The sequence below is a fragment of the Heliconius melpomene genome, chromosome 3 (genome assembly GCF_056956725.1).
Source record: "Heliconius melpomene rosina isolate 202511_hmr_F chromosome 3, ASM5695672v1, whole genome shotgun sequence".
Taxonomy (NCBI): Eukaryota; Metazoa; Arthropoda; class Insecta; order Lepidoptera; family Nymphalidae; genus Heliconius; species Heliconius melpomene.
The window spans coordinates 9650221-9676293 of NC_140391.1; the positions used below are offsets into that span (position 1 = coordinate 9650221).

The window sequence follows — 26073 nt, forward strand, 5'->3', positions numbered from 1 at the left end:
ATGTTAAGAATATTTAAATATAAATTTATAGTATTTAAGACCACGGATTACTGCAGTGTTCGAAATGTCGGGTTTTCAAATATGTATAATAATTAATATTCGCGATTAATTCGCTTAAATAATTTCATTTAAAATGTGTAATAATCTTGAAACTAAAAGAACTTAGTATAGCAAATAACCTGTAAGTATGTAACAAGGGAGAATGAATTAATATATTATGTTTATCAATATTAAAATTTATATGCTAACAATAATTATATACAAACGAGCTACTGTAAAGAACATAATATGCAAATCGAATAGATTATATACATATATGTAGGTAATAACATTTGAAAGTTATCAATCATTTGGTGCAATAATGGCAGAATTGACTTTTTAAAAATTTAAGGAGACTATTAAAATGTACAAATAGTCTTTCCGTATACATTATCAAATACAATTTAAAAAAAACAAGTTTGTCACTATTATACTAAGAGCTAAGAGCTTATAAAGGATAAAATAAAAGATATAACTTGTCAATTATTAATTATTTTATTTAATTATTAATTATTATTTATTTATATTTAATTTTAAATGTGATGTAAAGACAAGTATTGCCATGTCATTGTAATGACTATGCTTATACAAAATCTAGTAGGTAAGTATAGCTATTAAAATCAGTCTACAATAAGGCGGTTAATTGCTTATTCTTAACTAGAAAAGATAACTAGCTACATATTAATTATACTATATTATATATTATATACGAGAGTCATTTTAGAAATGTAAAATATCGATCTTGGAAATTACTTAAACAACTATAGTATAATAAATCCCTTTGTAAATGTAACAACAGAGAGCTATTAAATAATATATGTAAATATAAATTTTATATGACAGGAAAAATGTATTTCCACAACAATACACCCTTTATTGTGCGCACTTGTCTTCACCCGTTGTTGTTTCCTGACTGCACTTTTGGAAGTAGAAAACTGAGCCCTGCACACACTGCAAAGAAATAAAAAAATGATTATTTATAAATATTAAATATTTTTTTATACTAAACATTCATTTGTTCGAGTCGAAATCGAACTCACAACCGTCGAGTATACAGTCCGTAGTTATAATTTTAAAATTAAAGTGAATAAAATTTTCTAAATACCAAGAGAAGAAAAAATTAGATACATTTTAATAATATTTGAAAATTTAGAAATATTGACGAGACTTTGTTATTAATATATGTAATATTATTTTATTTAGCTATTTTAAGAATTTTGATATTCAAATGTGAACACTGCTCTAAAATTTAATGAGCAATTTTAATATTATGTAAATATTTTTCCTTAAACCCATCATTGTTTTAATGGTTAATTAATTATAGTATTTTTTTGTGTTTGCATTGCAAAAAACCTTAATAAAGGTTATTCCTATTACCGCAGGGTGGGCAGAGGGAACCTAGTGTAAAAATACTCCGTCCGTAATATAATACTTACTAAAAAGAAGACCAGCAAAAACGTAGAAGGTAGAAGTGCATGCTCCAGCCAGAAACACTCCTGACACGTTGGCTCCCACCACTGAGCCTACTCTACCAAACATCATCACCGCACCGACCGCTGTCCCTCTAAAACAATTATTTTTTATTTAACTACTAAAAATATGACAATATTAGGTGAACGTTGTAGATGGAGTTCAATGTGTTGTGGGTTCGAATCCCACTCAAGGAAATGAAATAATTTTTTTTTCATTTTTCGGTCTGGTCCAGTGTTGAGTTTCGCCACTCAACACGCAATGCCTCCAGAACTCGCAAAGTGGGAATTGTCTTAATGGGAACAGATTTTCTTAACACTAGGTTCCCGAGTACTCTCTGTCTACCCCGTTATGTGCAGGATACAGTTACAGTTAGCGTAGAGCTAAAAATATATAAAAAAATACAATTATAAAAAAAAAAGTACTGCATGGACCAGACCAGACCACAACACAATGTCTTAAATTCGGGTAGAAAATGGAGAAATAGATTCTCTCATTTTTGTACTAACACAAACAAAAACCACCATTGTAGTGTCGTTTCGAATTTTGATTATTTGATGGCTATAGATTTGATTTTAGAGAATATTTTATTTTCGAAATTATTTTGATTGTTAAGTCTGCCTATTGAAAGAGCGGCGATAGGTTCTCACATCATAAGCAGGTATTGGGACAAGGTATTTTTAATCGACTTCTGTACGGGGAGGAGGTTATCAATTCAACTGTATTTTTTAAATATTTGTTACCTTTTTCATGTATTGTCATTCCTGAAAATGGTTTTTTTGTTAAAAATTATAATTATCATACTTATAAATAATAGATATATTTATAAATGTCTGGAATTAAATTTCAAAATAACAGGTAAATTAAAAATGTAAATGCCAAAACTTATAAACTCAATTTTAAAAATTAGTATTTAAATTCTATGTATAGTTATGCCGCTAAACACGTTTATTATTATTATTCACGTACGTACTAAAACACAAAAAAATTGCAACTTGATTAAATAATTCGCGGGTATTAAATTTTTGTAGCATTCAAAAATATAATATGTAACTACCTACCTATGCAAGATATAAAATAAAATAGTTTGTGATTAATGTTTTTTTTATATGGTACATATATAATTATGGATTTTTTTATTTATTACATAGGGTACAAGAAAATCAGCGAAAATATTTCCGCACCTCTACAACTCTATCGAGTAGGTACTGTAAATAGTGATTTTATAATTAACTGTGAGCTGTATCCCGCACACAGCGGGGTAGGCAGAGGGAACCTCTAAGCTCAGTATTAAGACAAACTGGTTCCATTAAGACACTTGTGTTGAGTGGCGGAATTCAACGCCGTGCTTTCCCTTGACATCGGAAATAAATAAATATTTAATTTCCTCGAGTGAGAATTGAAACCACAATCGGTCGCGTTTACATTGACAAGCCTGTGGCCCTGCGCCACGACTGGCCTCTAAGTAAATAAACCACTGAAGTATTGTATGTTACATATCAATATGTAACACAATATTAAATATATACACATACATACATACATATACAGGCACAATATATATTTTTTAATAAAATTTGCATCTAAAGCACACAAACTGGTTATTTAATACGATCTATCATATAAAGTAAGTATATTGGGAGATAATAAAATTACAAGCATTCGATCAATTATCATTACTTAAGTCCAGTTAAAAGAGGTTATAAGTGGATACAACGACAATGTAATTTTGAGTAGCACTTAGAATCAAGCAATCGTTGCGTATGTACCTTTTAAGCTAAACAAAAGTGATAGCGAAATTATTCACTATATTTTTCTTTAGACAATATTACTATTTCTTTAGACAATATTACTCCCGTGAACGGGAAATGAACCCACTTACTTTAAGCGTTCATTTGTCACGGGAATGTCTATATATATTTAAATATAGTTGTTTACTTCAGGTCTGAGTCATTAACCCTAATGATTTTGAATAAAATTATTTGACTTTGCCTTTACTTGGCTTTTAAGGTAGTGTTGGGTGCAGGTACCCTGATGAAATATAAAAAGTGGATTAAAATTATATAATACATAATTATAAATATTTATATAATATTTATAATTATGTATGTATTTTTTTTTATAGAATATATATGTGCGTATATATGTATATGTAGTATATTTATATTTATAGATTCAAATATAATATTTTTCTGTTATGCACTATACTCTCCCCGCTGTTTCACAAATATCCACTTCCACTGGTAGGCTGGAAGAGATTTCTTTTAGAAATAAGCCCACCCTTGTCAACAAAATTTTTCTTCTCTTAAGTTTCTGTATTTTGTTTTTTGTGCAATAAAGAATATATATAAAAAGAACAACGCAGTAAATTTCACGTTCTTAATATTAAGATAAATAATATTAAAAAAAATTAAATGTCGCATTTGCCGCTCTGTGATGGGTTTTCCCACAGCTCGCGATGTGTATTCGTAAATACTACAATACCAGCTATAAATTCATAAATGTTATAATTATACAAATACTCTAGAATAATAAACTGTCATTCAATATTTATGTAACGTTCAATTAAATTTTAATGAAAAATATATAATATTTTTTAGGAATAATGTTAAAGACTCTTTAAAGAGATCACTGGACAAGGGATTTGAACAAAGGACGGAATGCCAAATTAGTGTAAATGGAAAGATGTTAGCAGGTATAGCAGGTTAAGAAGAATGTGGTCAGATGGCATGGGCACGTCGAGAGAATAAGAATATAAGGAATAGATAGCCAGGGGGCCACTTGTTTGACCTTTGAAAATACAATATCGATAAAAATTGTTGCGTAAAAAGTGTGAGAACCCCCGGCAGAACATGCGTTTCGCATGCAAGGACCGTGACGTTTGGCACTCCGTTCTCTCTGGCTGATTAATTGGGAAGCTAAAAAAATGTTATCAGATATTTAAATATCAATTTTAAAACTGAGCAGCAAAGCAAAAATATATTTATATATTGTACAAGAACTTAACAATGTAAATAAATATATTCTGTAGTAGGTAAAATGTATTAATTTCATCAAATACTAGCGAGACTTAGTGCTAGTCTCCATCTTCGTCTTCGATCTACGTAGGTATATGACCAGAGGTTTTTTGAACAATGAAATTACAACAATATATGTAATTACATAATTAAGAAGCAACATAAGCTGTCATATAATTTAAGAAATTTATTTATTAGGAACGTTAAAACTATATTATTGTAATTGTAAATAACGACTCCAAGAGACAATATGTAATTATTATTATATTTATGTTGTAATAAATTGCCATCCTCTTCGAACCAACCCACGTAAGTGGGAGAAAAGCGAGTTTATTAAAAAATTATATACAATTATTTTACCTTTTACTTATGTCTAAATATTAAAAACACTTGTACTAGAATTTAGAACACGAACGAACGAATTCAGACTATTTATTAATATGTAAGTACTATATGTATAGTGTGCGAATCCGCTGGCGGGTCGCTAGTACAAATAAATATAAAACTTAGTCGTAGATAAAATAATAATTTTCTCCGAAAATGATAATTAGTTAGAAAACTAAATAAATAACAATACATTCTATGTTTTTTTTTATTTTGTCTTTTGCTAATCGGACAGAGAGAAATAACCTCTCACCATCTTTGACATTGCAGATTGAGTGACTGAACGCAACCAGATCAGAAATTTAAAAGAATTTAAATATAACAATACGGAATAATAAATTAATTTTATTATTTAATTATGAATTTTTAAATATCATTTAGCTAATTTTGATTATGTTTTATGTTTTTGTAACAAAACTCTGTTGAAAGATGGGTAAGTTAGGATATCATGTCTGGGATTTCCGTCTTCTACTAAGTTCGCCGATTAAATATTTAGAAAATTACAATAACATGATAAAGTAAGGAAACCACAAATATTTATTATTTACTACGCATTAATTAATTATTTTAGTTTCTTTTCTGTCGACATGTTTGTTCTAATAAATAAAAAATATAGTTTTTATATGTATTTTATATTAACAAGTTGTTGATTACACGTGACCATTGAAAATATACTGGTTTCCTATTATTGAAATACTCGTTTAATCTTATGAATAAAATACTTGTTAAGGCCGTCGTAGCGTAGGAGAAGAAGCGTGTGACTGTAACGAGATGGTTATGGGATCTATTCCCACTCAAGGTAATGAGTTGTTATTTATTAGATAATATTTTTATTTCTTGGCTCAAGTATCAAGGCAAAAGCCCGGCGTTGAGTGCCACCATTCAATACGCAATGCCTCCAAAAATTCGGCGGAAAGTTAGGAACGGAGTGCTTTAACACTAGGTTCCTCTTATGCGGGATACAGAGAGAAGCTGATTTACTATTCTGAACATGTGCTAATATTCAACCTGTCTTCTGACTCATTAATTTATTATCTTATCAATTTTATATATTTTTAATTAGATTGAGATGTTTTTTCCACTAAAGATTCATGTAGAGGGGCTTCATGTTTTGGCTTATTATTTTAAATCTTTTAGTGTAATATTTTTTTCCTTAATGTACCTAGTATGAGGGAGGCAATCTATACCTGCACTTATAATAAAAACATGGAAGATGAGAAAATCTGTTATTGGGGACATTTATCCTATCTATACTATAATATAATAAAGCGGAAGAGTTTGTTTGTTTGTTTGAACGCTAAGATCTCTGGATTTACTGGTCCGATTTACTTTGTTTTTGTTTTGTATGAAAGCTGCATTCTTCAGAAGTGCTATAGGCTATATAACATTACATTACACATATAAACTAATATATTTTAAAGTAGTTTCTAATTTGACATGCAATTTATTCTGCCATGTTAATAACAACCGTCGCGTCGCTACGCGACCGTTACCACGACATTTTGATATTCATCCTTATGAAAATAAATATTATAGTCACTTTTAGCATTTCATCTAGATTGAAATTATAGTTTACTGTATAACATTCTAATAAATAATTAAGGAGATGTCACTGATTCGAAATGACCTAGCCTACGGGCGGCACAGTATGACCGACGCGAAAATATTCTTATAGTTCAAGCAGGCGTAGCCGCGTCCGGGTCCACTAGTATCTTATAAAACAAAGTCGCTTTTCGTGTCTGTCTGAACTTTCTAACTCTTCTTCTTCTAAACCACCCAACGGATTTTGATGCGGTTTTCACCATTAGGTCGAGTATTTCTCAGGGAAGGTTTATATATAGTTTATTATTTGTACATTCTTATGTAAATTTACATAAATACGATAAATTTGTATAAAGTCCTACCCGTTGAGACACTTTCGCGCATGCGCTGCTTTAATGGTAAGTACTACATGAAAAAAATGTACTGGAGTATTGTTCCTCTTAATAAGATCTACAAAAAAGTCCGCGACGGCATATTCGTATCTTTTAAGGATAACGTGTAGTGATCATTTTTGTGTCTAAAAATTGTAATTTCAATATATTTTTTATTGTGAGGGATATTTTTCCATAATGGTATCAATCCTTATCCTTTAAAATACTTTATTAAATTTCTACGTTAAACGAAGATAAAATTTGCTTTTTACACTATTTCGAAATTGCGAATAGTTTTAGAGAAAAACGCATTTAATTGTTGACACATCAGCTGTATCGAGTCAAGTTTCACTTATCCCTTACTCTCAGCATATAAATAAGTATAATAGTTACGTTGGCCATTTAATGTAGATCAAAACTGTCTTTTACTATTTTTCATTTTAATAAGTACTTTAGAAGTTGTTACAATATCAAAAATTCCTTGCTGCCAAACGGCTCGCCACTCGCCATGCGCCCGCCTGCCTTACACACATCGGTGGTTCAGTGGTAGAATGCTCGCCTCGATTCCTGGCCGATGCATTCTATTTAATTTTCCTCACAGGCAGCCACGTAGTGCCTACCCAACTGGTGTCGCTGTTTTAACAGCATTAACCACAAGCTCGAAAAAAAAACCCGCCTGCCTTTATAGCAACGAAGATTTAGATGCATTTGCACGTATTGGATAATTCGAGTTGAATGTATTATTTCAGCGCGATATATTTGGATTCATATTTTTTGTAGTAATTATTAGTAGGTGGGTCATAATCAGAAAAAGTGACCATTTTGTGTCTTTTCTTGTCCCGCTACTTTGAATGCGTTTTAAAAATACAATTTTAAAGATAGCTTAAATATTTTGCCATTTAAGATAAATTTACTTATTAACTTAAAGATTTTTGTAATATTTTAAATGTATTATGGCTAATAATAGTATTTTTTGTTAGTTGCAAAAATCCTTTCAAAATGCTTCCATACAATTTTTCGTGTCCCATTCACCACTTTACTTTTTAAAAATAGATTTGTTACGAATATTTATGGTTTTATTTGATTTCAGATGTGTTTATATTACTTTACATTATGCATAATATTAAATAGAACTACTTTTATTGATATATTATTTAGTAAATAGTATATATTAGTTAAGTAAATTTGTCCCAAAATATTGTCTTTTTGTTACTCAGGGCTAGTAACGTACAATTAAATTATGAACGCAATTATTTTGAATGATATTTAATTTTATTTTTTATTGTGGCACCATAATTCTTAAAGTCAATGCTGTCGTAACTACAACCAGTAGTGTTCTCGCAGCAGTTGAGGGGTTCAAATGTTTTAGAGGGAATGCGTGAAATTACATCTCAGGGTTATAAACGGCTTTTATTTTGGTAAGTATTCTATAATTTCGTTTTCTTGTTTATGTTATTTGCGTCTTTTTACAAAATCTCAAAAAAGAACTTCAGTGCTTGCACATGCAACACGTGGCTTATGAGCAAATATTTAAAAAGGTTAGAATTTCTCAGATTTTATTCTCAATTTTGTTATATTTCGTTACGTAACGGAACTGAGAAAATATGAAGCCTAGTTCATAATTACGTTACCATAGGAAGATTATGTATATAAAAAAAAATGCTGGCATATGAAAAAAATAATTAGTGATTTTTGATAACGTGAAGTAACCAAAAATAATGATTTTTAAGTTTTTTGTCTGTTTGCTTGTTTGTTTAATGTGTTTGTGCACGCTTATCTCAGAACGGCTTAACCGATTTAGTTAAAAACATTTTTTTATTCTTCCTGAAATTAGTTGTGATTTTGTAATTTTTTTTTTCTCTGAAGATAGTGCATTAATAAATATGTAGCTCAAGCGGGTGAGGCTTTTATTTAAAAACAAATAGGTTCTGTACTAGACAATATACATGAAATATTATTAAATACCTATTGATAACTATTTTTTATTTTCAGTAAGCGTCATGGCTCCTATGTCAAATGCTGATAGACAAAAAAGATATAGAGAACGTCTTAAACAGACCAATCCTATTAATGAAGATATGCGAAATAAATACTTACAAAGAATTCAACTTAATTCCCGTGATAACGACTCAAATTTTGATATATTTTAAAGTGGGTTTAATTTTATCATTAACTTTGTGATTTCTAACTAGAAATATAAGTTTATTACGTTACGAACTAGCGTTATTATATAGTTAATATTGTCACTTTGTTATGTTTTCTTACATTTATAATCTATTAATTCAACGATTGAATCTTTAAAATTTTAATTTGTGTCTCATTAAATAAAAAAAACCAATAGTTTTATTCATATAATATTCTTATTTTGTTGTGTATAATGCCTTATAACATCAGTTTCGTAACAAACATTATCAGTATTGTTACTTATCAGTTACGTTACGAATTCGAAAATGTCCACTTTTCTGATTATGACCCAGGTAGGTTTTTGCTTATAATTTCAATAAAATTACGGTACCTACTAAAAAATCCTTGCTGTATAAAATAATTGGAAAATCCTTATTGAAACTACGAAAATGCGGGTTACATTAGGGTTTAATTAATTTTCACATTATCTTAAGTGCTTTGCAAATATACATTATATGAATAATACAATAGTAAAAGCGGGCGAAGCCGCAAGAGGGTCGCTAGTTAATTATAAGTTTCATTTAAAATTAGTTTTTTGATGTCCTCTTTCTGGACAAGGCAAAGCGCGAAGTAGAGTTTCGTCACTCAAAGTGGCTAGCTATATATATAGCTGTGCCATAACATTAATTACTATATTTTCAATATGAAGGATACACCGTGTGGCTAAAAATAACTATAAATATTGCTCTTAAAAGCTATAGGTAAGTACCTACTAAAACTGTAGTTGTTTGTTTGCATTATTAGATTTCCCACTAATAAAACAATTGTTAAGCTGTACGATAGCAAGATTAGTAAAAGTTACAAACAAGGTCACTTTTTATTACTTTATTATGTGAGCACATCATGTTTATGATGTAATCTCAGCCTGTTCCAAACAAATAAGGGTAGATATAATAATAATAAAATGTTAAAATTTTAGCGAATTTGGCGAAACGCGAAGAAAAATTTTGAACCCACAATCGATAGGTTTACAGTCACACCTTTTGCCCCTGCGCCTCGACGGATCTCAACTATAACTTTATTTACGTTAATAATAATTCCAAAGATAAAAGTCCCGCTTTTCCCGGACACAAAACCCGGCTCCTGTAGAGGAAATTTACTGAGTCCTCAAGTTTTCAAGACATTGTGTGTTGTATGGCGGGACTCAACGCTGCAGTTACCATATCAAAAGCTGATATAGATAAATACCAATACCAATTTTTTGTAGTATTATAATATATATATTTTTTTCCTTTTGAAGTCATAACAACATCAAAGTTATATTTAATTTGCTCTTTGCTTACCTTAGGTTCGTGGGGAAAAGTTCCACAGAGTACGCTGTGAGAGGTCCGATACCGAGAGCAGTTATTTGTAGAGCCGACATCGATACTCCGGCTAATATTCTGAAACAACAAAGAAATTTTATATACGCCAAGCTTTTACCATAATAAATAATAAATTAATATTCTTAATTTAATGAATTTAAATCAGAAATTTTCAATTAACTAACAAACAATTTAATATAATTACCTGTTTACAGTCAACGCAGAAATGAGACAAGTACAACCAATGAGAGCGTACATAGATATTAATAAGTTTTTCTTGCCGAATGGACTTAAACTTATGAGCATCACCAGGGTTCCGTATATGAGAGAGGCGACGATGGTGATCTGGAAAGTTCTATGGGATATGCTGTCCACACATGTTGCTGATTCAGTCTGAAAAAAATATGTATATTTGAACATTTTTTATTCTAGGTAATTGGGTAGCATTATTTTTATTTTATTATTATTATTATTGCTACGACCATTTTCCATTGTCTGCTTTCCGCCAAATTTTGGAGGCATTACGTGTTGAATGTACACCGCGCCGCTATGTAACGCCACGTTACCAAAGCGAGGAATATTAAAATATTATATACTTCATTTCCTCAAGTGGGAATCGAGCCCACCACCTGTCGCATTTACAATCGCACGTTTGTACCCCTTTGCCACGATTGGCCCTCACGCGGAAATATGTCATAAATATGCAGGCAAATGACCACAAATTTGTTTATTTTTTAGTATGCTGCCTTACTGCCCTATGACAGCTAACAGCTGTCATTAATCCATATTTACCTGATTGTCAGGCTGGTTCATCAGCTCACAAATTGTCACCGGCTCATCAGGGTACATCATCACTTTGTTGATTGTGTTGGGGGCGAATAAGAACAAACCGTTTAACCTGTAAATAATTTTTCAAATTATTTTTATCATCTCTATATCGGTAGCCATAGCATCGTAAGTTCTATTTCTGGTTAATAAATATAGTTTAATCATACTAATTTTATTGATTTGCATCCTTGAGGTTACTATAAGAGAAATTCTTATTCCCTGAGGCTAGCATTAGTTATTTATTTATCTTATTGTATGTACCTCAATTAATAAAATAATTTAAACCATTATCCAGTGTTTTATAATAATCTAATAGTAATCTAATTGAATATGTATGTATGTACACGTTCCACATGTTATATAAAATTAGTTATTAAATCAATTATATCGTCTTGTAATAAAATATGTATAACAAATATTTTATTATATAAATATAAATGATATGAAACTTGAAATAAAAAAATTGTAATTATTAAAAATAAATTTATCAAAATTCAAACAAGACTCCCACAAAAAGTACACAAACACAACTCAATCGACGAGGTTTCAGTCTGTCGCTGTACCACTTATTATATTTAAAATTCTACATTTAAAATCCGTGTTATTTTTTTTCTATTTTTTTTTGTAATGTAATCTAAATTTTTACTGTTACTTGAGCTTTCTCTTTCTAGGGATGTGCACAAAATGCAAAATGTTATAATTTATCCTTTTTTCCACTTTGTAGAAATCTAAACATACTTATTACGAAAACGTATAAAAATTCTATGTAGCGTATTGATACGTTCACGTAAACGTATGGCTTAGTGGTAGAGCGCTTAAAATGTTTCCAAGAGCGCGGGTTCAACTCCCGCTACGTTCAAATTTTTATACGTTTTCTTAATAAATATTTTTCTTCTCTAAGTGTGGCATAATACTTTAAGAAATGTAAAAAAATATAAATATTTCCTGTTTTCCAGTAGCAATCGAACCTGCTACCATCGAGGAAATTTTCACGTCAAAATGATTCTACATCAGCATATAAAACATGAATAAATGTATAACATGTATGATGAAATGTGCGCTGTTATTGACTAAATAGCTATAAATATCGCCAATAATAAAAAAAAAGAATTACTTCCTATTTTTTTTCTTTTTAGTATTCTGTATCTCAAGAGACAAAAAAAAAAGAACAAAGAGGTCCAATAAGAGTTCCGCTTATAGTGGACCACTTTGTCAACTACCTGTTCATCTGCTAAGATCATTAACCCGAGATCGCATTGAGATACCAAACTGAAATTATTATTTAATATACAGATCTACGGTCCTCTGGAGTACAGAAAAGAATAGCTTTTAATCCAACGCAAGCAAAAGATACGAAAATTTTACCATCGATGTTGTTGCATTTTGTATGAAATTTAAGCCGAGTAATGAAAAGCAATAATAGGGTGCTTCCCTTATGAAATATGGCAGGAAATAAGAACTTACGATACAAGTGGAGGAGACATTTCTTACTCATTTAAATTTATAAATCTTTCATGAATATTTATAGGTATTCCATGGAGAAAAAAAAAATCTTATATTTGTAATGCATTTCATATAAAATGGGTACACAACTTAGGTTCGTCAATTATTAAAAGATGCCAATTTAAAGATTGAAAAGCTGAAATTGTTACGGAACCTTCGGTGGGCAAGTCAGGTTCGCACTAGACCAATTTTTTTACAAATAAGAGCAAAGCAAATAACAAATTCCAACCAGTTTTTTTGCCATAACTTGAGCTGACTACGCTTACGTCTTAAGATTTATTTACGTACTCATATATCGCTCATTTGGTGCAACAATTAAAAACTTAATGTATTTATTTATTTAAGAATATTATTTTGTAAATAAGGTTATGTAGAGATAATAGTTACTTCTTTCTCTAGGCTACATAGGCACGTAGGGCATGTGTACCTGAAGGGAACCTAGGAAGCTACTGTTAAGACACTTCAATCCTGTTAAGGCTATCCGTTCTCCAATTTCCGTCGAATGATTTGCGCTTTCCCCATTAACCAGAGTCAGGAAATGAAAGTATCAAATATTTCATTCACCGAGCACGAAGCCAACCCATAACCGTCACGTTTTCAGTCGGACGTCGTTGACCCTGCGCCACGATGGTCTCAAAGGCCTTAAAGTCAGATCTAACAAGAGAATTTTTTCATCACTAAATATATAAAAATGTATATGATATAACTTACAAGGAAAACAAGCCAAACATCAAAAATCCGATTAGCGCGAGCCATTTTAAGTGAGGAGGTCTAAGGAGGGCAAAGGTCGATCCACTCTTTAGTTTGCCACCTAAAGTACAATTTCCATCTTCAACAGTTTTCTCGCTCTCTTCGTGGTAGCTTTTTAATGATGTTATCTGGAATATATTAAAAATGTAAATTATAAAAATGTCACATTTAATAAATATCAAATTAAGCAAATCGCTTGTAAATTGTAATAAAGTTCGTATTTCTTGAATAGGAAAAATTAGCTTTACGCCGTATCTCGCACACAGCAGGGTACGCAGAGGGACCCTAGTGTTGAGACCCTGCATTCTTACTTATTTCATTTCCGGTCGCAATTAAATACTCGGTATAACGAATAAAATAAACGCTATAAGTCGAAAAAACAAGACGATACGTTCTCCATTAAAACTAGGTTCTCTGGTTTACATAGCGTGAATCTAAAGATAAGTAAATAGCTGTACTTACACAATATTCCTCTTTGGGGCACCCGGTATTCACAGAGTATATATGGCTTAAAACTTCTAAAGCTTTATGAGGTTTGTTCTTTGTCATCAAGAATTTCGGACTCTCTTTGGCCTGCGTCAGCCACAATGCGGCAAGTATGAGAGGTGCTGCGTACACAACTGTTAGTATCCTCCAAGGGTGAATGCCTATGATAGTGTTCCAGTCATACGAGAGCACTCCCCACGCGAAAACTGGGTGTTCAAAATAATATTTTTTATAATATTTGATGTATTTAGTAATAGCATTTTATGGCCATTTTAAAAAATATTCATTTCTACGTTTTTTTTATTATATTGTAGGTTAGACAGAGAACCCTCTATTTATTCACACACTTTAACCAGCTTAAACCTGAAAATATCTATGCCTGTCTTACATACAAATAATATCCCGGAATATTCTATTATCTTGGAACTTTGAACTCAGAACTATAATACTGTTTATCTTGTTCTAAGACGATATTAATTTAAACAGTAGTTCTAACAATAACAATAATATGTGGTCAATTGGTAGAGTAATTTGAAAAGTCTTTTTGCTAGGAAAGAATACTCACTTGGGCTAAGGGAAGACAGGAGCATAAGGATACCATTACATATTAAAAGGGCCAAATCTCTACGTTTGTGTGGCATCAACTCCCCAGCGTATGCAAAACCAAGAGAAGATGGACAGGATAAGCTGAAATAATATTTTTTGTTAGGGTTTTCTCGACTACTGTTAAAGTTAATCAGTAGTAAGTCTATTATTGAATCGACTCCTAGTAAAATTTTCAGAGCCAAGATGTGTGTTTTCTTCAACGGCTTTTCCTCGAGACCACTATAAATATCTTCAAGATTACTTAAAGAAATAACCAACAACCGTCAGGTGTATAAACACTTACAAATATAATATCATTACTTACAAAAGTGATCCTGCAAATTTGCATAAAGCAAAACTAAGAAGATTGGGCATGAAAGCAGCCGCTAAGCCAATCACTCCAGACACGGCGGTGGAGAACAGAAGTACTGGTTTCCTACCGAGAGTGTCTGCTGCTTGGCCCCAGAACGGTGCTGTTATTATAACTCCTAGGAAATAAATACCAATATGTAAAAAATATATCATAATAAAAAATCTAAATGTGTTTTTCTTTTATTTATTTCTATTGCTTCCCTTTAAAGTATTTTCAATAGTCTACAAAAATAGAATTCTCATTACCTATATTAGGAATAGACGTTATCACTCCCCTTAAATTGTCACACAGATCAAGGTCACAAGCAGCAACTGGTAGGATGAAGGAACATCCAATCATTTCTAGTATAGATGCTAATAGTATGGTCACCATCACGGCGCAGTGAAATACTTGATACTTGCCAGCTCCTGTAGTAATAATATAGCAACGCTTGGAAATAAAGAAATGCTTTGTTATTTGCACAGGTTTTCCTTATAAATAATGTTTGCAAAATAAGTATATTTAAATACATGTAAAGTTATTTATTGGTAAATCCTAATCAGCGTTGTTAGATTTTATCTACATGAAAGCGGGATTTTTGAACAATTTAAGTAAAAAGCGAGATTTTTTTACCAAAAACGGGACAAGAGGTACCTAAGTTTTAAATAATGAAAATCTAATTTAATTCAGTGAAGAAAATCTAACTTATAAGTGTAAAAATAAAGATATTATATATTATTACATATTTATTTATTGTCTTAATCGTTCACTAGAAACTCAAACAAGAAATGATACGCCGTTAGATTTATCTAGATGGCGCGAATATTACTGGATATATTCAGTAAGTTTATGCAGTCGATTTTTTGTTTACAATTCGCTTGTTTCTTATTTAATCGTTAGCCATTATTATATAATTAGAATATATAAAGAAAAAAACATAAATACCACTAATATCTAACGCTCTTTCTAAATCCACTTCCATATTCTTTGATTTGCTAAAGATGACTTTACCCGGTGACAGCGCGTCCTTTTCAGTCTTCATTATTCTGAAAATAATTTTAAAACTATTAAAAAATATATCAAAACTATTAAATAAAATATACTTTCAAATTAATTATATTAAAAAGGAACGGATTAGACAAGTCCGCTTTAGACGAATCCCGTTACGTTTATGTAATAATCAATAATTATCTATAAGCATATTTTACGATATAATAATTAACTGTATGTAATAATAAAGTGTATCTTCAAAAGGTTGAGGGCATTTATGAACAATGTTATAATAGACAATTAACCACAGAGTAATTAGTTTGTAAATGTTGTTTATTTAAAAAAAACAACAAATAAATACAAAAAAGTAACAAAAACAAAGTAGTTTAGAAAATACGTGAAATTCAAGATTTTATGGCACCAAAAAATATAAATTCAAGTTAGTTTCATCCCCACGACTGAGGTAGATTGGTGTGATCATTTTAATCATATCTTAAACTAGCGACTAGTGTTGCCCAAATGCAAGAACAAGACGAGACTTAGCCAGTCTTGGTCTTGGTCTTGCGCCAATACACCTGGTCTTGGTCTTGGTCTTGGTCTTGCGCTCCCAGTCTTGGTCTTGGTCTTGGTCTTGGTCTTGGTCTTGCAGCAAGAGTCTTGCAAGTCTTGCAATTACCTATTAGTCTATTACTATTTATTAAAGTTTACTTTAAACCTTAAAAAACGTATTAGAATTGGAACATTGTGAGCTTGAATTAACATAGCCATAGTAAAGATCAAGCAGATTAATAAATAACTGAAGATTTGATAAGAAATTCGAAAAATCAACTGACCTATATGTCGTTTTCCATGGAAGTAACTGTTTCTTAATAAACATTTATGATTTATAAGCTTACATTTGCTAAAACATGTAAAAAAACAAATTAATTACAATAACTTGACTGTATTTTAAAGAACAATACTTATCTGTCTAGAAAGAGATTGAACCCTCAACTTATAAGAAATTTAATAAAAGATTTGTACGATTTATCATTTATTTGAACAAAAAATAAAATACAACACTAATCAACAGCTTTATCATTAGGTTATGATACTTTATATCAATTTTTTTGACCAACTATTAATACAAAGTAACCATCTGGCTGACTCATCATTTAACCTATTTCTATGTTTTCTAATTACTAATGATGCTTTAGAAAATAACCTCTCAGCAGGTACTGAAGTTGCAGGTATTGAGAGAAAATCACGGGCCATTTTCGATAAAATCGGATACTCTGTCACATGCGTCCTCCACCAATCTAAAATGTCTTCCGAGCTGGCAGTTCTTGGTTTTCTCAGGTACTCCTCCAACTCGTCTATCACTAAGCCTTGAAGACAAGATCCAGATGACGTCGAGGGACATTCATAGAGTTTATCAAAGTCTATTACGTCTTCATCTTCATCACATACTTTATTTTCTTTTTCTGGTAATTCCAGAGATTTGTTCAGTGAGTGTAGACTTTTATATTCTTCATAAAGTTAATGAACTTTATGAAGAATATAAAAGTCTACACTTGCGCAGACTTTCTGTTTTAAGTTGCTTCCCCCACATTGTCAGGTCAAAAATCTGAGCCTTATGCCTTGGGTCTAAAATTAAAGAAGTACAATAAATCCAGTTGCTCTTCTTGTAATGTTTAAGCATTTTGTCTCGAGCTGCTTGGAAAGCTAGAATGAGCCTTTCATCCACTTCAGATCGATTAGGTTTCTCATCTAACTGTTTTACCATAGATTCAATTTTATCTAGCAAGAGATTGAATGATACAATGACTAGCGGTAATGTAACATATTTGTCTCCACCAAGTTTTGTACTTAAAAGTTTAAAGTTTATTAGAAATTTATGTAATTTTTCGAGGACCTGCCATTCATTAGCTGTGATTTGAAAATCATTTAATTCGGTGACAGAACTGCACAATATGTCAATGCCCGCTCTCACTTTTAAACCAAATCCAATCATATCATGCGTGGAATTCCATCTCGTTGGACAGTCAAGAATGGCATTTAGATTTGATGGCACGCCAGCTGCTTCACAAGCAGACTGAAACTTCTTCTTCACTATCTCACTTCTTTTTATTTTACTGGAAATACTGCGTAACTTTGTTACAGATGTACGCGAGTCAGCAATATTTGGTTAGTGTCAGACTCATAGTGTAATGCTAAGGTCTTTAATAAATCTTGTACACCAAGGTTTAAAATGTGAGCAAAGCACCGGAAATGTTGATTGTCTGAATCAAAGTGTGGCGGCAGCTGTTTGCCCAGTTCATACATAAATTTGGTATTTGCAGTTGCGTTGTCGACCGTGATACCTTGTATTTTATCAATTATGCCATATTCCAATAAACATTCATGGAAAATCGTTGCAATATCTTCCCCAGTATGTCGACCGCGTGATGGTATAAAATCAAGAACTACAGATTGATACTTCCATTCGTTGTCTATATAATGAATAGTAACCCCGTAGTAACTCCTACCAGCAATTGACGTCCACCCATCCATGGTAAAAGACATTTTAAATGATAATTGTTAAAGTCGTTCCTTGAGATTCAATTGGAGCTCTTCAAATCGCTCTTTGACTTTCCTTCTAAGTGTAGACCTTTTAGGAAACACCATATTAGGGCAAATACGTCGAAAATATACTTGTGTAGCTTCGTCATCGAAAAATGAGAAGGGAAGATATTTTTTCACCACCCAATCAACTGTAGCTGTCGTGATGTTGTCACTGCTGTTTTCCGACTGAACCAAAACAATAAATCTTGTGTTATTATTTAAAACATACTAGGTTTGAGCGTATAAGAGGAGGAGGTTTGTTGTTGTTAAATCGAGAAAATCGTTAAATTGATATTTGTTATATTAAGGTTGCACTGTACTGTAATTTACCAAAATAAAGTACTTAGTTGTTACTGGCCGATTAAATGAAAATATGGGTGTTTATAAAAAATATTTAAGACGATAATTACATACTTAATATGTCGCACCCCTAGATGAAAACACCACTAACTCAAAAATACTTACGTAAGTTAATGGCGTTTTTGAAAGTATCGCATGAATAGCTACGCAGAGTTATAATTCTTTTAACTGTTAAAAAAATATTCTTACCTGTCCACTTCTTCCAGCGGTTACTAAAAAGCTTGTGATATCTCCACTTAATTTTGGTTTAACAGGAAGAAATATTTCTGATTCCTTTTTGTGGAAAGATATTAGATGTTTCCTTAAGCCTGAAGTGTTTCTGTTTTTCATTTTTATTTCAATCTTTTTATGTTGGCACAATTTACAGAAGGCAGTTTGGGATGCATGAATTATTTCGAAAAACTCCTCAAATTTGCTTTTGGGTCTTTTAGATCTGTGACTCAAACTCTCGTTACTCGGACTAGAATAATTTGAATCTTCGTCACTCATATTAAATTGTACACGTGATACGTTTTTAGAAAACAACGAGAATTAGTAAAAACAATTATTAAGTTAGACTCGAAGCACAGCTCAATTGGAAATGACTGGAATTAAAATAATTCCTTTATTTATTAGTACGTTTCCTTGCTTTCTACCGCGCCTGTAGGTACTCTTAAAATTCGAAATTATTTTGCATGAGTATACCTACGCCTACGCCCTATGGCGGCAATCAAATAGTGTCAAATGTTATGATTTCGGCGTGGCGGCAACGATTGTTTTAGATTTCAAAAGAAGCCGCCGGCGCGTGTATCATAACCATGTACTTCCGAAAAGCGGCAAATTTCTTTGAGAAGTAAGTACAAAACCTTTGATGCCGCGTTATCAAAGTGCCGATGGTTAAAACATAACTATGCATGCACTCAGTTTGATTTTAATAGATAGGTCCAGTTTTTCATATTCTTTGCTACAGTTTTTTGCGTCTCATAGAATTCCTAAGCGTACCTACCTATACACCGAACTGTTACACCTAACTACTCAGTGAAATAGCGCTAAGTCCTAGCTGCAAGACGCAAGAGCCTTGCAGGCTATGTCTTGTTCTTGCTCAAATCTTGCACGGTCAGTCTTGGTCTTGGTCTTGCTAAAAATACGCGGTCTTGTTCTTGGTCTTGGTCTTGCAAAAATGCAAGAACAAGACCAAGACTGCAAGACCAAGACTGAATTTGGGCATCACTACTAGCGACCCCCTTGCGGCTTCGCCCGCTTTTACTACTGGATTATTCATATAATGTATGTTTGCAAACCACTTAAGATAATGTGAAAATTAATTAAACTCTAATGCAACCCGCATTTTCGTAGTTTCAATAAGGATTTTCCAATTGTTTTACTCGGCAAGGATTTTTTAGTAGGTACCATAATTTTAAATCTGTGCTACTAATCTTTTCAAGTATTTATTAAAATATATTTAAATGACTATTTTTTAAACGGAAGAAATTATAAACAAAAACCTACCTACTAATAACTACTACAAAAAATATGAAACCAAATATATCGCGCTGAAATAATACATTCAACTCCAATTATCCATACGTGCAAACGCATCTAAATCTTCGTTGCTATTAAGGCGGGTTTTTTTTTCGAGCTTATGGTTAATGCTGAAGAGGGTATTCTGTCCCTGATGAAAAGCAAGCACTACGTGGCTGCCTGTGAGGAAAATTAAATAGAATGCATTGGCCGGGAATCGAACCCGGGCCGCCCGCGTGGCAGGCGAGCATTCTACCACTGAACCACCGATAACTGCTCATGACGCGCTTGTATAAGCAAAACGTCGCGGGGCGCGTTTCGCAGCAAGGATGTTTTGATATTGTAACAACTTCTAAAGTACTTATTAAAATGTAAAAACAGTAAGAGACAGTTTTGATCTATTATTAAATGGCCAACGTAACTAATATACTTATTTATATGCTGAGAGTAAGAGAAATGAAATTTGAGTCGGCACAGCTGATGAGTCAACGGCGTGATGTGTCAACAATTAAATGCGTTTTTCTCTAAAACTATTTGCAATTTCAAAATAGTGTAAAAAGCAAATTTTATCTTCGTTTAACGTAGAAAATTAATAAAGTATTTTAAAGGATAAGGATTAATACCATTATGGAAAAATATCCCTCACAATAAAAAATATATTGAAATTACTATTTTTAGACAGAAATATGGTCACTACACGTTATCCTTAAAAGATAAAAATATGCTCTCGCGGACTTTTTTGTAGATCTCATTAAGAGGAACAATACTCCAGTACATTTTTTTCATGTAGTACTTACCATTAAAGCAGCGCATGCGCGAAAGTGTCTCAACGGGTAGGACTTTAGACACATTTATCGTATTTATGTTAATTTACATAAGAATGTACAAATAATAAACTATATATAAACCTTCCCTGAGAAATACTCGACCTAATGGTGAAAATCGCATAAAAATCCGTAGGGTGGTTTAGAAGAAGAAGAGTTAGAAAGTTCAGACAGACACGAAAAGCGACTTTGTTTTATAAGATTATAGGATAGGATAGGATAGGATAGGAAGCAAAACAAATAAATTGCGAAAAAATAAAAAAATATATACAACGACAGCTTAAACTTAAAAAGTTACTTTCATATATACATATACGTTATTTTTTTAGCTTTACACTTTTTCTAATTTAGACTAGCGACCCGCCCGCGGCTTCGTGCGCTTTGTCAGATTGAGACATGTACTTATACATATTTAATAAATAATCTGAATTCGTTCGTGTTCTAATATCTACTTACACTGCATTTATAGTGACGTCAAATGTATTTTTTTAATATGTTGACATAAATAAGAAGTAGAATAATTATTGCTTATTATTAAGATCGTTTTTCTTTTTCACCTACGTGTGTTGGTTCGAAGAGGATGACAATTTATTACTACATAAATATAACGGTAATTACATATTGTCTTTTGGAGTTATTATTTACATAAGTTACAATTTACACTAATGTCCTTTTACCGTTCTTAGGGCTAATAAATTAATTTCTTTAATTAAATGAGAGCTTATTTCGCTTCTTCATTGTGTAAATTCATATGTTGTTGTAATTTCATAAATAAATACTAAACAATAGAAATAATGCATGAATTTCTCCACATTTTCTATCTTTAATTTTTTTGTGTTATTTTTTATAATTACGGCATATAACGGTTCTAAAAATATTAATTTTACTAATAGTTTTATACAAAATGTTTACAGCAGTTAGGCTCTTTCAATTATTTCTTTAACGAATGAAAAGTTGTGGATTTGATTCCCACTGAGGAAATTAAATATTTAATATTTTATTTTTTTTCGTTCTGATGTCGCCGCAAAACGTGGTGTTGATTGTCGCCATTCAACACGCAATGCTTCCTCTTTCTGGAGGCAGGAAATGAGAACGGAGTGTCTTAACACTAGATTCCCTCTGCCTACTCTGTTATATGTTGTACGCATGAAGCTTAAAAAAGTATGGTAGAGGCGTAGCCTATCTCTTTTGGAATATAATTTTAGGTAAATCCTGAAAAGTTTTGAAAAAGTTAAAATGGTATGTAAAAAGTAAACCTACTACTAATATTTGTAGATAAACATTTCAATTTACAGCCTTAATTCGTATGATCAACCAAATGTTGTTTATTCAGTTTTTTTCGAGTATACGTTAAAATCGATAAACGAAAAATTTCGATAACAAAGCGAGTGCTGTAAGAATTGTGCTACACTCGTATTTTAAACACTGGCCATCCCTACTAAGGTCAGCGTGAAAAAACTTTTTAAAAACAACTTAAAAGTAATTTGTTTAATAAGAATAGGTTAAAAATTAATAACAAAAAGTTATTTAAATAAAAAATAATAATTTCATAATGTTTTTCAATTTTTGATTTTGCAATTCCACGAAGACGCTTAAAATAATTCCTAAAAGGCATGAAATTTATGAAATAATTAAATTTCCAGAAAATCTTTATTATATTATTGATATTTTTTTTAGAAAATGAAGCAAGTTCACATTTAGGGTATATCTTGTAGAGTATAATATGTTGTTCTTTGATATTAAGAAAATCTACATCTAAATCTAAGGTAGATAATAATTGACAGAAAAGCATGACTATATGCTGTACCTATAACCTGGTAATCTATTTTTAGTTCTACTTATCTAAAGGATATGACACAGTGGTGTCATGGGCGGCACAACTCAATGCCGGGCGTCATCTCTAGAGAGCAAAGAGGCATATTTTATGCCCACGGGGAGAAATATTAAACTCTCTTCACTTATAGAAAAATACAAGCAGAATATTTTTTTCTTAGCTTCTGGCTGTATGCGGTATACCGTAGATATATAGCGCCGTAGGCAGAGATAACCTTAAAACTGTCCGTTTTGATGTGACGCTACGAAGGCTCTACGTAAAATATAAATAATATGCCTAAAGCCTAAGTAATTTTTTTTAAACAAAAATTTATACAAAATTATACAAAATCTGTATATAAATCGTAACTAATTTATGTGTTATTCTAATGCTGAAGCATCAATTTTTACAGACTTTTACATTCATAGAATAGAACTAGCAGAACAAGTACAAAATATATATGAATTTCACTTACCATATTAGATAGCTTAAAGATTATTATCTGAACTTATTTTTTAAGTATTCAATTTTTGTTTATTATCGTTTTGTTTTACAAATTGTTGTAATATTTTCTAATAAACAATGAAAAAAAAGACTTGAGACTGGTATTTTCTAAACACAACTTAAATCTAACTAGTAAGTGTTACATGTAAAGAATAACGTTAGTATATAACTAGTACAAACATCCTTTTGGGAAATTCAAATGACTCATTTTTTACAACGAAAGATCACGTGGAAGTGTTAAGTTAAAAAACTTCAGGATTTTTTAAATTTTCTGACATTTGTTATAGAATGCCGAGTTACTTAATTATAGTGACAGTAAATAAAGCGGAACCTAACGCCGCATACAACTTAGGCAGGGTAAAAGTAGTTTTTAATTATTCTTTAGATTAAAATCAATTTATTTTTCTGCATTCATATTTTTAACTTATGTATATTTTTGCTTATTTCATTTTTTTATTAACTGAACTGAATAATATCTTACCTTGTAGTGCTTGTATCTGAACACTTCACTAAATAATTATGTAAATAATTTATTTTCTTTTTACCACGATACATAATGTTGCTTTTAGCATTTCCCGAATCGATATGAAAACTTAAAAAAGGTCAGAAACTGCTTTACTTTTGAACTCTAACTTTAAATGAGGCGAATTTGCAAATATCTTCTAAAATACGAGTATAATATAATTAAATATTTAATTTATTTACTCTCCAATTAAAACTTACTACGTACTTTTGTAATTTAAAAAAAAACAAAGTGATTACGTAGATGGGTCAATAAACTTCTTTTTTGTTTCGTTATACTCTTCTAATTTGATTCAATACACTAAATACTGTGTAAACAAAAATATTATTTTTGGCATGAATATTTATTCTCTCCTTTGTTAGCAGTATTTATTCTGATAAAAGTAAAGTAAGGAGAAGTAGAAAATTAGTGTCTATATATCGTATATAGAAACTTGTAAATCTCCGGGGAGGAGAGTATCGCCACTCAACGCAATGTCTCGAAAATAGAGCAGTGCGTGGGAAACGGAGAGTCTTAACACTCATTTTAACATTACAGAAATCATTGAAAGAATTATACTCAATATGAACAATTAAACACAATGTAAATCGATATATAAATAAAAGTTATAAAAAATACGGTAATTTATTTTTTAAAAAATAATTAGTTTCATGCCGTATCCTGCAAGATAGACAGAAAATAAAACCGTTTAAAAAAAGAACCTCATCTTATGATTCTTCGTTCCACAATTTCCACCGAAATCTGGAGGCATTGCGTGTTGAGCGGCGGAACTAAACGCCGCGCTTTGCCCTGACAACAGACTGAAGAAATGAAAATATAAAAATTTCATTTCCTCGAGTGTCACACACTTCACACGCCTCAACTCGACTCAATGTTTATTTTAAAAAAAGTCGTGATTTATTATTTGGTACTTACCTCATAAAATTATTTCGTTGTATTATTGAAATAAGTTAATTTATTAATTCATATATTAACACTACTAAATTAATTTAAACAAATAAAATACTTTATACAGTAAACAAACAATTTGTCATTTATAACGACCACTCTCTAGATGGCTCAAACTTTGTCTGTACTTGTACATTACTTGACGCTGGACCCCACTTCTGTAATAATTATTGTAAACTAATAAAGATTAAGATCCAATAATTATTACGGAAGTGAGCTTTTATTGATACACATCCAGAGATCGTTGTGGACTATGAACACGACGGTTATGGGTTCGATTCCCACACGAGGTAATGGAATATTTTCATTTTCTCGCTTTGGTAACGAGGCAAAGCACGAGGTTGAGTTCTGTCACTTAAAACGCATTGCCTCCAGGATTTTTCCGATGAAGGTGAAAAAAAAAACATATATGTAGGTAAGATTTATTAAAACAAAATTGTAAGGTTCTACATACAACACGTAAAAAGTAATAAATAAAATATCAATATGATTACAGAAATGTGCTTATGGCGATTTTAAACAATATTAATATTCTATATAATATTCGCAGTTTTGAATTTGTACTTTTAAAATACTTTCTTTTCACTATTATATTCCACTTGTCGAGGGGAGCATAAAAAACTAGTGTCATATTCTGCTATTTTAAAGACAGCGTAAATTACGTGGTAGAGCTTAATACTGAGTTAATCTTATTAATTTATCATTAAGAGAACTTAATGATAAATTAATAAGATCTTGGATTTTCTTCGTTTTTACACATTTCAAATTAAACTCTTTGAGCAAATTAATCTTTTATAAACAAAGTAATTTTATAAACAAAATATTTTATTATTTGTGAATTTTGTATTTTTGCACACAGATTTTTTCCTTTATTTCATAAGAGGTGAGAACATGTTCTCTTGCAAAGAATTTCATCCAATATTGGGCAATAAAAAGGTATTATCATTCTTATCTATTGATTTGGTTATATTAAAAGTTTATTTTTTTGTGTTCCTAAGAAACTGCAGCATGTATACTAATTTCAACTTGATACCTTCAGCTTAAGAAAAGTGATCTTAACACACGGAACACAGACAGACGGAAAACAAAATGATGTTATAAAGGTTCCGGTTTCTTCATTTGAAGTACGGAACCCTAAAAATTCTGTCAAATTCAAATATCCAGGAATACCAAAAAAACTAAATATTTTCTCCAATGTCTGTTTGTCATAACT

General features: G+C 31.2%; 2 protein-coding genes across 2 annotated transcripts; both read right to left on the reverse strand.

Moving 5' to 3' along the window:
• Positions 1 to 562: 562 nt before the first annotated feature.
• LOC146540122 (uncharacterized) lies at positions 563 to 24984 on the reverse strand. The gene is made up of 12 exons (XM_085207656.1): positions 24828 to 24984; positions 15761 to 15861; positions 15082 to 15243; positions 14789 to 14951; positions 14444 to 14565; positions 13855 to 14084; positions 13354 to 13520; positions 11104 to 11209; positions 10517 to 10704; positions 10291 to 10389; positions 1476 to 1603; positions 563 to 990 (listed from the first exon to the last, which is right to left on the reverse strand). Exons 1-12 carry the CDS (start codon positions 24830 to 24832, stop codon positions 932 to 934), a joined length of 1530 nt encoding a protein of 509 aa, XP_085063782.1. The 5' UTR covers positions 24833 to 24984; the 3' UTR covers positions 563 to 931.
• LOC146540123 (uncharacterized) lies at positions 18365 to 19898 on the reverse strand. The gene is made up of 2 exons (XM_085207921.1): positions 18938 to 19898; positions 18365 to 18574 (listed from the first exon to the last, which is right to left on the reverse strand). Exons 1-2 carry the CDS (start codon positions 19235 to 19237, stop codon positions 18365 to 18367), a joined length of 510 nt encoding a protein of 169 aa, XP_085064047.1. The 5' UTR covers positions 19238 to 19898.
• Positions 24985 to 26073: the final 1089 nt, after the last annotated feature.